The sequence below is a fragment of the Leptinotarsa decemlineata genome, unplaced genomic scaffold (genome assembly GCF_025532065.1).
Source record: "Leptinotarsa decemlineata unplaced genomic scaffold, Ldec_3_MD MMD2_tig00004307_RagTag_RagTag, whole genome shotgun sequence".
Taxonomy (NCBI): domain Eukaryota; kingdom Metazoa; phylum Arthropoda; class Insecta; order Coleoptera; family Chrysomelidae; genus Leptinotarsa; species Leptinotarsa decemlineata.
Genome location: NW_027412606.1, coordinates 3,498,925 through 3,512,180, shown reverse-complemented (window position 1 = coordinate 3,512,180; position 13,256 = coordinate 3,498,925). Strand labels below are relative to the sequence as shown.

The 13,256-nt window shown below is 33.7% G+C and overlaps 1 protein-coding gene across 1 annotated transcript; it reads left to right on the top strand.

Annotated features, from left to right (window-relative positions):
* The first annotated feature begins 1,769 nt into the window (after nt 1-1,769).
* On the top strand, nt 1,770-10,247 carry Cdc10 (cyclin-dependent kinase 10). Its single transcript, XM_074178778.1, has 9 exons — nt 1,770-1,906; nt 1,964-2,082; nt 2,135-2,207; nt 2,324-2,498; nt 2,619-2,821; nt 2,877-3,104; nt 5,339-5,557; nt 6,054-6,184; nt 9,690-10,247. Exons 1-9 carry the CDS (start codon nt 1,885-1,887, stop codon nt 9,723-9,725), a joined length of 1,206 nt encoding a protein of 401 aa, XP_074034879.1. The 5' UTR covers nt 1,770-1,884; the 3' UTR covers nt 9,726-10,247.
* Nucleotides 10,248-13,256: the final 3,009 nt, after the last annotated feature.

The following is a 13,256-nucleotide window of genomic DNA, read 5'->3' as shown; positions in this document are numbered from 1 at the left end:
ACGTTTCAAGTTGCAAACTTTTGGTTAAAAGAGGGGATCCAGGGTGGTGAATAATGAAAAAAATAATGTTAATATAGGCACTACATTTTCAGTAGCAGGTGCTGTTACCGTGGGGGTTCCACAGGGCTCGGTAATGGGGCCTCTATTTTTCATTTTATATATATATTTTGAATGATGCAACTAATTTTCCTTTATTTTCAATATTAAATTTTACAAAAAGGATTTGAAGCTTTATATCTTCTATTAATTATCTGCGAGCGCTTTCGACAGTTGGTAGTACTGTCATCACTTGAGGAGTGCCTAGAAGATGACAACAGGATGCTGTCTATTTATCATTTTATCAATTTTTTTTTTCGTAGTCCCCATTATAACAAAATGGGTACAAAAAATAAAACTTCACTTACACGACCTTGACTTCAAATCTAGCTGTATTTTCCAATGCTAAACAACTTTTTTTTATAACATTTCCCAAGATGTTTCAAAATAAGAGTACTTTACTCTCACCTCAAAATCAAATATTTGAAGGCTCCTCGTTTATAACATGTGTTTTACTCTATTTTGTTGGTGCATGTTCAGTTTTAGAGGATTCACAAACGTTTATAAAGAATAACTTTTTGTCGAAAAACCCTTAATAAAGAAGTTTCTCATGTGTACTGTATAGTGCAAAATATCCGTATCGTTTAGATTCGGGAACTTGTGGTTGCATTTCACGGAAACGTCGAATCGTTTTTACCTAGTCTGAAGGACTTTTTATGTTCAACATACCGTTTTGAATACGTTCAACCACATTGTCCCACATAAACACTATTACACTCCGGACACTCAAGCTTATGAACTCCAGATTTCTCCATCTCCATCGACATTAAATTGCTATCACCGGCTGCCTCATACAATGGCAGGAGTATGGTAAAGGTTAATTGGAAGCGTAAAAAGAGTTATAGGAAAGATTCTTCCATGGTAATCACCAACGGGGAAAACATTACTAAGATGTTTTTCGGAAGCAGGGCCTATAGTAAAATGTAGATCACTGACCAAAGTTGTTGGGATATTTCAACACTACGCATAACAAACTATAAAACAATAATATTACAGTGGGACTTTAACTGGGTTGCTAATGATCAATGTAGAACATTAAGGTGCGTATTCACCAAAAAAGCGAGCACGAGCGAGCATGAGCGAACATTCGTGTATGTTTGCTCGTGTTCGTTCATATTCGCTGGTGCTCGCTTTTTTGGTGAATACGCACCTTTACATAAACTTTTTCATAGAGCGTATTCGTTTGATCGTTTCCGATGTTTGTAGTCACTGAATATATTACATTTTCCTGAAACAAAATGGTAAAACATATTTTTCTACTGGCAACAGTTGTGTACTGGCAACAGTGTCGTTGTCAGTTGTCAGATTTGAGCCTATTGTGTTTTTTTGTAGGTTGAGTCATAGAAGAAACACTCATCTAACGGCACTTTGACCTTGGTGGATAAGTTTTTGAGTCCTATATTTTGTGTTCGAGGTGTTTAATGCCATTTTAGTGGTAAATTCAAATCATTTGAAACTTAGCAGATATATAATTTGATTACGGTCAATGAATTATGTTCAAGTTCACTAACCACTTGACGAAATTTTTAGGTTGACAGTAATCACCTCGAAATTTTCAACTGTTCATAGTTGCTTTTCTGTCGTTCTGTGTTGAGTGTCACTTCTGTAGTAAGGGTATTCTGTGGTTTTGTGGTTAGTGTCACAGAACACCCTATAGATAGGGTGTTCTGTGTTAGTGTTGAGGTTGGGTGAATACTGAATATCAGTTGTTAGTTTGGACATGAGTTTTGGGAAATTTGTGATTTGAATTGATGTGATTAGTGTACGATTTACATTATTGTTTTCACTATGAGTGTGGATCATAAAAAATGTAAGTATTCATAACAAAACTGTTACCAATAACATAACCTATAAATTTGCATTTTAGCTCCTATAATGACTAAAGAGTTTGATGAGGGTTCAGAGCCTACAGCAGCAGTAAATAAAAAGGGTGTCCTCACTTCATTCTTAACTGGTAAAATTATGAATATACCAGAATCGGACATGGTAATATATTACAATCTTATTTTTAATATAATTCATCACAAAATGTTTTCAGTTGGGAAGATGCAGGTTTGTTTCTGAATTTGAAAAACTCAACAGAATTGGTGAAGGAACCTATGGTGTAGTGTGTAAGTAAATATAAATATGATTATAATATTGTTCTCGCATACCTCAAATAGTAGATTTACCTCTTCAGTACTCGATAGACCTGAACTAAAAAAATAAGGATATTTATTGATTTTAGATCGGGCAAAGGATACTGCGACTGACAAAATAGTTGCTCTGAAAAAACTACGGATGGAGGGAGAGCATGATGGAATACCTGTTAGCAGTTTACGAGAAATACAAGTTTTGCTAAATTGTAAACATGAAAATATCGTCTTTCTCAAAGAAGTTGTGGTTGGTCGAAGTTTGGAGAGGTATGCAAACCATTTTGATTACAATTTCTATCATATGAGAATACTAATCATTCTTTTGATAACATTAAGCCTTTAGTATGTATTTTCGGCTCATTTTCATCCAGTTTTATTTTCTTTCAGTATTTTTTTGGCTATGGAATACTGCGAACAAGACTTGGCATCACTTTTGGACAATATGCAGGCCCCTTTCACAGAATCCCAAGTCAAATGTATCATGTTACAAGTTTTACGTGGATTACGATATTTGCACCATAATTTCGTTGTTCATAGAGACCTTAAAGTATCGAATTTACTGATGACTGATAAAGGATGTGTAAAAATTGGTAGGTTAAACATTGAAGTTGTATTAGAAATATGAATTTTCATTAACTTTTTTAGCCGATTTTGGTCTGGCGAGGTGGTTTGGGGTGCCTCTGAAGCCGATGACTCCTCGTGTAGTCACATTATGGTACAGAGCACCGGAATTGTTGTTACAGGCTCCCACTCAAACAACAAGTGTTGATATGTGGGCAGCAGGCTGTATTTTGGGAGAACTTTTAGGACACAAGCCTCTTTTACCAGGGCGATCAGAAATACAGCAACTTGAGCTTATTGTAGATTTGCTTGGTGAGTTTTACTTTACAATATTCATTATAGCTTACTAATATCACATAGGACACAAAAGGTCAACGTTTATAATAGCCTGAGTGTAGTAATGAAAGTTAAAACAGAAGTACCACAGGGAACAGTTTTACGGCCCATACTATTTTTTGTTTACATTAATAGTATCTGTTCCATCAACAATTTTGGGGATCATCTCATATCATATGCGGACGATATTCCCAGGTAGTAGTTTGAAGGAGGCATTTGAAAAATCAGAAAAGGGACTGAAAGATATCCAGATATGGCTTGATCACAACCTTCTGAGTCTGAATGTGAAAAAAAACTAAATTTATTACATTCACCCTATTACAGAACGATCAACCTGGAAATAACATAAACCATATACATGACAGAGACTGTACTAATACAACAAATTGCAATTGTGCTGTTATAGAAAGAACGAAAAGGATTAAGTATCTGAGAGTTATAGAGGATGTTTTGAAACGGCTCAGACTTTTAACAAAAAACTTCTATGAATTGAGAAATATTCTGGAATACAAAAATTTGATCACCATCTACCAGTCTTTAGCAGAATTTGTAATAGGATACTGTATTGCTGCCTGGGGTGGTACATTTAACAATTCTCTCAATACCCTTCAAATATCTCAAAATACAATCTTGAAAATATTATTCGAAAAACCTAAACTATACTCTACCGAATGTCTGTATAAGGAAACGCAGTTACTGAAAACAAGAGAACTCTATATCCACCAATGTTTAACTTGGGTTAAACTTACAGTTAAACTTATAAACTTACACTTCAATCAACAAAGAAAAACAAACAAGATTCGTTACTAGCTCTTCCATAAACATACCAACATTTAATAAAAGTCACACACAGAGATGTATTTTCTATCAGGTCCAAAATTATTCAATCTACTGCCAGTTAACATAAGAAACAATTCCAATCTCAATACATTCAAAACACCAATCAAAACATTCATTATGTTCAATAACGAACTTCTCGATTTATTCGGCTAAACATAAACGATGTTCAGCAAACTCTTCATCATTCCCAATGTTAATCAATTCTGTAAATGAATTAATCAAAATGTCTGTATATAGATATAGATATAAGACAGTTAATGACATATAATGGAATACCCTGAGTGGTAGATGGAAAGCGCAACACAAGTATTTTAGTTACTAAGTTGCATCCATCCTCACACTGAGGGTAATAAAACTGTATATATAAACTGTAAAAATGATGACCTATGAATAAATCTTGAAATTAAAAAAAAATGTTATTTAACCAACCATAACTAAAGTACAAATGGCATAAGTCATGTTACAGTGTTTTGGAAGGATTTTCAGGAAAATACCAACATTCGTTTTTTGAGGTCTATATTTCTTGAAATATTTAGAAAACTATACACAATGTAAATTATTTTTCAAACAACTCGAAGTAATAAAAATAATGACCTATATTTTTTTGAATATTATTTAGAAATAGCTGAACATTGAAAAAAATATTTTAAAGTTTCTTGAGGTCTATATTTCTTGAAATATTTAGAAAACTATACACAATGTAAATTATTTTTCAAACAACTCGAAGTAATAAAAATAATGACCTATATTTTTTTGAATATTATTTAGAAATAGCTGAACATTGAAAAAAATATTTTAAAGTTTCTTGAGGTCTATATTTCTTGAAATATTTAGAAAACTATACACAATGTGAATTATTTTTCAAACAACTCGAAGTAATGAAAATAATGACCTATATTTAAAACAATACAAATCATGATCTACATGATTTTTTACATGATCTTTGCATGATCTACACATTTATGTATAGAGTTACTTATTTTCAAATTTACTTCCTTCCTTTCTTTGGAAGATTCCCTCATCCCTTTTTTTGTATCAAGATGGAGTAGTAGAAAGCCAAAAACTTTCTTTCCCAAAAATTAATCACCCCTAAAAATATAACCCCTTCAATTCATTTTTCAATAATGACAGGATTTCAACATTTCCAGATACATTGATAGAGGTAAGAATATTACTAAATTGCCAATTTCAGTTGATTCTGAAATAGTATTTTATGATTTGGTCACAATTTAAGCTTCCAGGATTTAGGTATTAGTTGAAAATATTCATCTTTAATGTATTCATACTGCTATAGTGCTATATACACTTTGTATTTTATGATAACTATTTGAATAATGATTATTATTACTACATTGAATCCCTTTCATTAGGTACTCCATCAGACGCAATATGGCCTGGCTTCAGCGATCTTCCAGCACTCCAGAACTACTCACTGAAACAACAGCCTTACAACAATTTGAAACAGAGGTTCCCTTGGCTTTCTGCTGCTGGTCTCCGTCTATTGAACTTCTTGTTCATGTATGATCCAAGGAAAAGAGCAACTGCTGAGGAATGTTTACAGAGTAGTTATTTCAAAGAACCTCCACAACGTGAGTATCACTTTCCCAGCCGAAAAAACAGTTTTTGCTTTTTTTGGAGCGTGTTCCCCCTTTCTAGTCCACTGTTTGGACTGTATTTTCGTTTCGGGCGTATTATGGTGTATCCAAGTTTCATTTATCATCTGTCATAACCATTATCTGTTTATGTTGTGGAATTGGCCGCGGTGGTAGTGCGCCCGACTCACGATCGAAAGGCCGTGGGTTCGATTCCCGCCTCGATCAGATATTTTTCTCGAGAGAATTTATCTGGTTGAAGCTGGAATGATTCTGTAACCGTGTTAGGAATCACACGTTAAAAGATTGATGTGAAGTAGCTTTTAATTACTATCTGAAGTTATTACTTTTTTCTATTTTAGTACTGTACTTTAATTATAGGTAATATTATCTTAAAAGGTCTATAACTATAACTATCATGAAGTTTAAACTTTATTACATTTTTATTCAAAGATCAACGTTTTCCATGTTATCATTCTTCATTTGTTTCTAGCGTGTGATCCCAAATTGATGCCAACCTTTCCTCAACATAGAAACATTAAGGGAAGCAAAACGAATAATGCAGAGTCTGCTAATACCGGAGCTGGGGACCAAACAAACAACTTGCCAGCTATATCAGATCTGGTAAGAAAATTAATCACTGTGTAATACATTATTAGGAGCATTTTTTCATATCTTATCTGAACTTTCAATTGATTGTGTGGCTATTTCTGATTATTTGTTCCTACTGATATTTATCACTTTTATATCTAAAGAAGTTTGGGGGAAATCCAATCAGAATTGTTTCAACTGATCTAATTTGAAATTAAACAGGATCTAAGGGAATGTTTTTACATAGTAAAACTATTATTCTAGTTTCTTATTAGTCAGTGGGCTATGTTTGAAGACTGGCAGTAAACAAATCTAAAGAAAAGAACTTTAAACGTTTAAGCCAGTCTTGGATATACCTACACAGTAGGTTGAATGGACTCACGCCTATCAGAAAACAACTACTCTCCTGGCTAATACCACGAAGGGCGTTGGATTATATCTGACAAGCATCAGTGCAGGAATCTTCACAGAAAATTTCCTGCATATGCAATTGGCAATACAACTGAAAGAGTCGACCCTCAATTATCGACCTAAAGTCAATGATATTCCATAATTGAAAATCGGAATTCTTTCAGAATATTTCATTCCTCTTTTTAAGTTGGAGCGAACAAAAAAATGTCACTCCATCTAGTGGACGAGTGCCCGATTCCTCTGAATAAGGAAGAAAAACTTTCTTATTAGCCAGTGGCTATGCTTGAAGACTGGCAGTGAAAAATCTCAACAAATGAACTTTAAACGTTCAAACCAGTGGTATTAGCCAAGGGAGTAGTTGTTTTCTGATAGGCGTCAGTCCATTCAACCTACTGTGTAGGTATATCCGAGACTGGCTTGAACATTTAAATTTCATTTCTTTATATTTATTATTTTATTTGTTATTTAATTGATACTTTCATCACCATTTCAAATTTGTTGCATTAATTTATATTGTATTTATATTTCTATAGTCCGTTCATAATTTGTCGATAGCACAAAATGAGGGCCCAAGTCATAAAACGGTCGTAAAACTCGTAAAATCATAGGCGGAGGTTCGTGAGGTGTTTATTCATTAAATATAAAGCTTCAGTTTATATTCGAAACTTGCCTTGAAAGGGTGAAGTTGTTACGAACGAAAATAATTTTTGGTTTAGTACATTTTTTAATCGCATTTAATTTACGGCTCGTTGGTGTTTCGGCGTCTACGGCAGTAATTAACGTCTCTAATATTTATTTTGCGAATTTTGTGCAGTGCGTAAGTAACTTTTTTTCATATTCCTACAAACATATACGTACCTTTCGTTCCTGCTTGTTTTGTTTGATTGCTTGCGATGGCTTCGTCATCATCATCAACATCATCAAGTTTTACACCGGTACTGTTGCGTACAGTCAGTAAGTCTGTCTATTCACCAAGAGAGAAGACTATTGTTTTGAACGTTCACGATGCTCTGGTTTCTCAGAATCCCACAAACACTGTTCAGAACATAATCAAGAGTTGTGTCAACATGACGGGCGTAGGGGAGTCAACAATATATAGGTTCCTATCAGAAAGAAAAAAAAAAAAGGTATAGCTAACCCAAATACAAACGAATACTTAAAGAGAAAACCTATTGAAATTGATGAATTTGCCAAAAATGGTATTCGAAGGAAAATTCACGAATTTTTTTACAAAAAGAAATACCCAACTTAAACAAAATTTTACAAGAAGTTAGAGACGACCCGGATTTGCCTCATGTCGGACGAACCAAATTGTGGCAAGTTTTAAAAGAATTAAATTTCCGGTGGGAGAAATCAGACCAAAAATCACTTTTGATTGACCGGGAAGAGATAATATGTTGGAAAAGAAAGTATCTAAGATCTATACGAAAATTTCGGGCTGAAGGAAGGCCAATTTACTATCAGGACGAAACGTGGGTAAACGCAAGTCATACTCTCACAAAAATTTGGACAGATAAAAATTAATCAAGCTCCAGGCAAGCCTTTATGGAAGGTTGGTCTACTGGTATTTCCCCACCCTCTGGTAAAGGCAGTAGATTAATAGTTTCTCACATTGGCAGTGAAAAAGGATTTGCTAAGCATGGTTTGTTGGAATTTGAATCCAAAAGCACAAAAGACTATCACGAGGAGATGACAGCTGATGTTTTCGAATAGTATTTTGAGCAGATGATTGAACATATACCACCAAACTCAATTATAGTATTAGATAATGCACCTTATCATTCACGACTAGTTGAAAGACTTCCAACGACTGCGTGGAAAAAACAGGATATCATTGACTGGCTGCGGAATAAGTCCCTGCCTTACGAAGATGGAATGGTTAAAGCAGAACTTTTAAAAATTGCCCAGCAACACAAATCTAAGTTCAAGAAATACGTAGTTGACCAAATGGCGGAAAGACGAAACATCACAGTCCTTAGACTTCCACCCTACCACTGCGAATTAAATCCAATTGAACTCATTTCGGCACAAATGAAAAGCTATGTGGCTAGAAAAAATACGTCATATAAAATACAAGCTGTACGTGAATTGTTATATGAGTCTTTACAACATATTACAGAACAAAATTGGCGAGATGCAGTAAGACATACAATAGAAGAAGAACAAAAAATGTGGGATCTTGACAATATAATTGATGCGACTGTAGAGACACAACCGCTAATTATTAACCTGCAAGATGACTCGGATTCCGAAGATGATCCTGTTTATTTTGAATTTGAATAGTTTTGTAAGTAATCGTAGTTTATATCATTTAAAAATAGGTATTAATTAAATAAATGTATCTTTTACAAATTGCAAGTAACTTATTATTTTTGAATAAAATAAAGAATTTTTTTTAAAATAAAAATACAGTTTACAGTACCTACAGTTTAAGAATATTAATATATTTATTTATTTAAAGTACCTAATGTTTTAGTCATATACTCTACGACACTGGTCACTCATTTCCACTCAAAATACCTACATAATCGGATTAAAAGTTTTATAGCTGTATTGTATTTCTTCAGATACAAGGTGGGTTAGTCGAAAACATCTTAAACTGCCAGTTTTAGTTTGGTTTTTGTCATATTAGCTGTCCTCTCTGTATTTCAGTTCTCTAATGAGGGTCAAACTTGCAGTGAGCTATCAACAAATTATGAACGGACTATAGTTCATTGTTGTATTTATTTTATAGACAGGTAAAAATTTGTTTTTCATGTACTCATTCCCATATCAATTGTATATTATTGATTGTGTTATTATTCAAAAGCCTGAGTAATTTTCGTTTTTACTGAATATGTGTACTTTTTGTGGTAGGGGGCGCTTTCGTGTATACGTTTTATACATTTGAATTATTATATTCAAACAAATCGCTATGAAGCCCGACATTTGACAACACCGCTGGGCTTGAAAACGTGCGTGAAGTTTATTCTTATGTGTATACCATCGGGCGTAAATCATATATTGTTAGAACAATAATGATAAATTTATTATTTATATATATATATATATATATATATATATATATATATAATCTTCATAACTTTGGTTTTGAACATTTATTAATAAACAAACTTTTGTTTTTCAGTTGGGTTCGATAGTGAAGAAGAGAAGACTCGAATGATCTTTACTGAGTTACAATTCCACTGAGTCTACAAAGAAGAAAAGGATTAAATAATCCAAGGAATTTTATTGCATTTTTGTATTGAACTTTATTATTCACTTGTGGCATTATTTGTGATTTATCCAAACAAATTCAAGCTGCAAACACTAGTCATAAAATTGGCAGATAATGAAAGTGATGTTAAAGGTGAACATTTCAACTGAAGAAAACATATTTGATGGTATTTTAAAGTTGAAAATATTTTTTGTATCATTGACTTTGGAAATGTGCAAATTCAAACTAGTGGGCTCATTTTCAATATAATTTATTTGCGAAAGTTTTCTTGTGAATTTAGATAAATTATAACTTGATTTTCTTGTCAATAATAAAAAAATATGACTCTGTCTGTTAAAAGTGTTTGTAGCCTGAATTTTTTAAACCACCAATTATAAGCTAGAAATGTTTCTCAAATTTGTAGATGTTCATCTTTTCATGTAGATTTTGTGATATTCACAAAGTAAAAATAAAATGAGTTTCATAATATTTTGTCTTATATTCAAAATTTACCTGCTTCTATCTCCACTGCTCTGAATTCCAAGTTGATATGAGCTCTGACCTAAGGCTAAGATCTTCAATTTCAATTAATTTCCTAATCAATTATTTGTAGAATAATGAGAAAACCTTTACGAACGATTGATACATTTGAATTGAGGGTTTATTTGGTTTTTGGGGGCTAAAACTGATAAAAAAATTGTTAACTTTGAGTGAAAGTGAATAATAATATAATTTTGGAATTTTTGAATTATTATCGCCGAGAGGATGTTCATTATATCAAGGCCTTACTTGTGTTGCTTGTAAAAGTGCGTACAGACTAGAGCTGTGAGGTTTATTTGAGAATAAATTTGCCCGTAGCGACTCGACCCTTACGCTTGGTGAGGTGAGCATTTGTTTTCCTTACAGTCAGATTTTTCATCTTCGGCGAAATTGGCTGCCTCTAAGTAAGCTAACCAAGATGTTGTAAATTATCCCGTTGAAAAAATGACGCCGACTGCCGCTGGTCTTTACCAGTTGACTGTGACATGGCCAAGTTCGCACTCAGCCCTACAAGTATTCTTGATCCAGGTGTCGCGCTGCTCTGAGAATATATCTATAGGGTCCCGCAGACTTCCATTGAGATATATAAGCACTGACAACAGGCAGAGGAGGCTAGTCTAGTTGAAAGTGCGGTATGAAGTAAGGTAATAAGGCGATTGACATTCAAGTTGAAGTTTTTGTATTGTACTGACATTATAGTAGTGAAATAAAGTTGAATTGAATTGTACAGTGTGGTCAATTGTTGAACAACGCACGGGAGAAACGTAACAATGTTTTTTCCTCGTTCTTTCGCGAACTATACTTGTTTTTGTCGACCAATTCAGCTGATATTGAACGTGATATTTGAAAAATTACTTTTACAACTATATGATGGAATCGGCCGATACTTGATGAAAATCCGTAACTAACGTATTATGAAAACACTTTATTGTGAGATTTTCACTAGACATTTCAGTGTCTTCACTGTAGTTCAGTGAAGACACTTCAGTGAAGACACGCCCGAAGAAGCCGTTGTATGACGAAACACGTGTTGCGTTTTTGTAAAATTGTTTAGTGAAAATATCACAGTGTTTTTAGAATACTTTTACAATTATTTGATTGATATTCTCGGGCAAATTAAGTCTGTTTTTCTCAATGTTTTTGACGAATCTGAAAAATCAAACTATGTGCAATATTAGGAAAAAGAGTAAACGTTTAGCAATTTTTTTTATCAAGATACTATCAGGAATGAGCCGAGTGATGTACTGGGTATTTTCTTGAATGTTCTCACTCCAAAAATGCTGAATAAATAAAAATAAATAAAATTCTCAACATGGCATAGTCTGTGACAAGCTTGGCTCCATAATGGTGCTTCACCTTTGATATAATTTGAAATAGCATATTTAAAATATTGGAGTGTAACTGGTTGCGAACTATGAAAAACCTTTAGTTCCTCAAGAAAATCAATGGTATGCAAATCACCCCTATTACCAAATACTGGAAAATGATAAACTGCCTCTGCCTGGCTGTGGAAAGATCTATTTTGATTTGAGACACTATTAATCCTTAAATTAGGAAACTTTGCAATATTTCTTGCGAAACCATGATCTTTTGCAACCCCATTTAGAAAAACCAATTCAGGAAAAAACTCTCCTTTATGCAGAATTGACAGATCCTTCAATACTCATTGCAATGATATTGAAAAACTGAGATTACCTTTCCTTAGATTTAAAAAGTATGTGAAATCTCTTTTTATTTATAATTAGTTATCGGTTCTTCATATACTGTTTATTTAGTTTTTTGTTAATATTCATTACTATATAGTGTAATGTACTTAGCATTTATATTTTGTTTACTCACTATCTTTCATATGTAAAATGAGGATATTTTTCAGATTTATTCTGTTTGTATCCCTATTTGTGTAATGAATAAATAATTAAATAAATCAACATTTAAATCGTTCAAATTGTTCGAGGTTTCACTTTATGGATATGAAGTCCCTAGGGTGAAATTATAACTACTTCAATTTTATGTTTCTACAGTTTTGAGCGGCAAAGGAAGCTGTATCCTTCGAAGGATCTACTATTACTTTGTTATTAGCTGCACAATTCACATTCATATTGTAAAATTTTCCTGACACATCATTTACAACTTTATCGATTGATGAGCTGAGTCCTACACTGGAATTTGAATTTAATGTAATTGTTGTCCACTAAGCTAATAAAAAAATATGCATTGTTTGTTTGGAAGTGAACTGAGTTCTGTTCAACGTGGGTGCCTCGCGAGCTCACGATCGACTAAAAACAACAGGCTTGTTCTGGTTCTCTGCTCGGACTGTTCCTAACAGTCGGAAAACAGTCACCCAACATTTTGTCGCCTTAACCTTTTCAGTCCACAAGTGACTCACTGATTTTGGACGATTCGAAACAGTACAACCTGAACACCAGAACAAAGCTAACGAATTGATGATTCTGAGCTGTGTTTGGAGTTGCTGTGTGTGAAACGTGGCTCCATCATTTCACACACGGCCGGTAGCCGGGCGGTTCGACGTGGTTGCTTTGTTCTCTCAGTCAATCGGCCGATTTTCACTTGCTATCACACGTTAAAAGGTAAGACCTCGTTAGTTCTTAGCTCGCACAAGTTTCGACTTCTGAGGGTTAACGTTTGTAGGGGTGCGATAGCTGTTTAACAGAAAAAACATTTTAAACATATATATATATCATTTCACATCAGAATCAAAACGATCGTTATCTGAGTGGACTGTACGTGGTGAACCGACTCCCAAGCATGCAAAGACGTGCAAAAGGTTATGGTATCAGTATTTTGGAATGCGCATGGTATAATATTCATTGACTATCTTGAAAAGGGAAAAACCATCAACAGCGACTATTACATAGCGATATTGGAACGTTTGAAGGACAAGAGAATGCTCGCTGGAAATAAGTTCAGCACCAATGAAGAGAAGTTGAAACTGAGAAT

Excerpts from the sequence above, each read along its gene's own strand:
- Cdc10 (XM_074178778.1), top strand. The coding sequence starts at position 1,885 with ATGAGTGTGGATCATAAAAAAT. Across the intron at positions 2,208-2,323 it reads AGGAACCTATGGTGTAGTGT|ATCGGGCAAAGGATACTGCG; the intron begins GTAAGTAAATAT and ends TATTGATTTTAG. Across the intron at positions 2,499-2,618 it reads GTTGGTCGAAGTTTGGAGAG|TATTTTTTTGGCTATGGAAT; the intron begins GTATGCAAACCA and ends ATTTTCTTTCAG.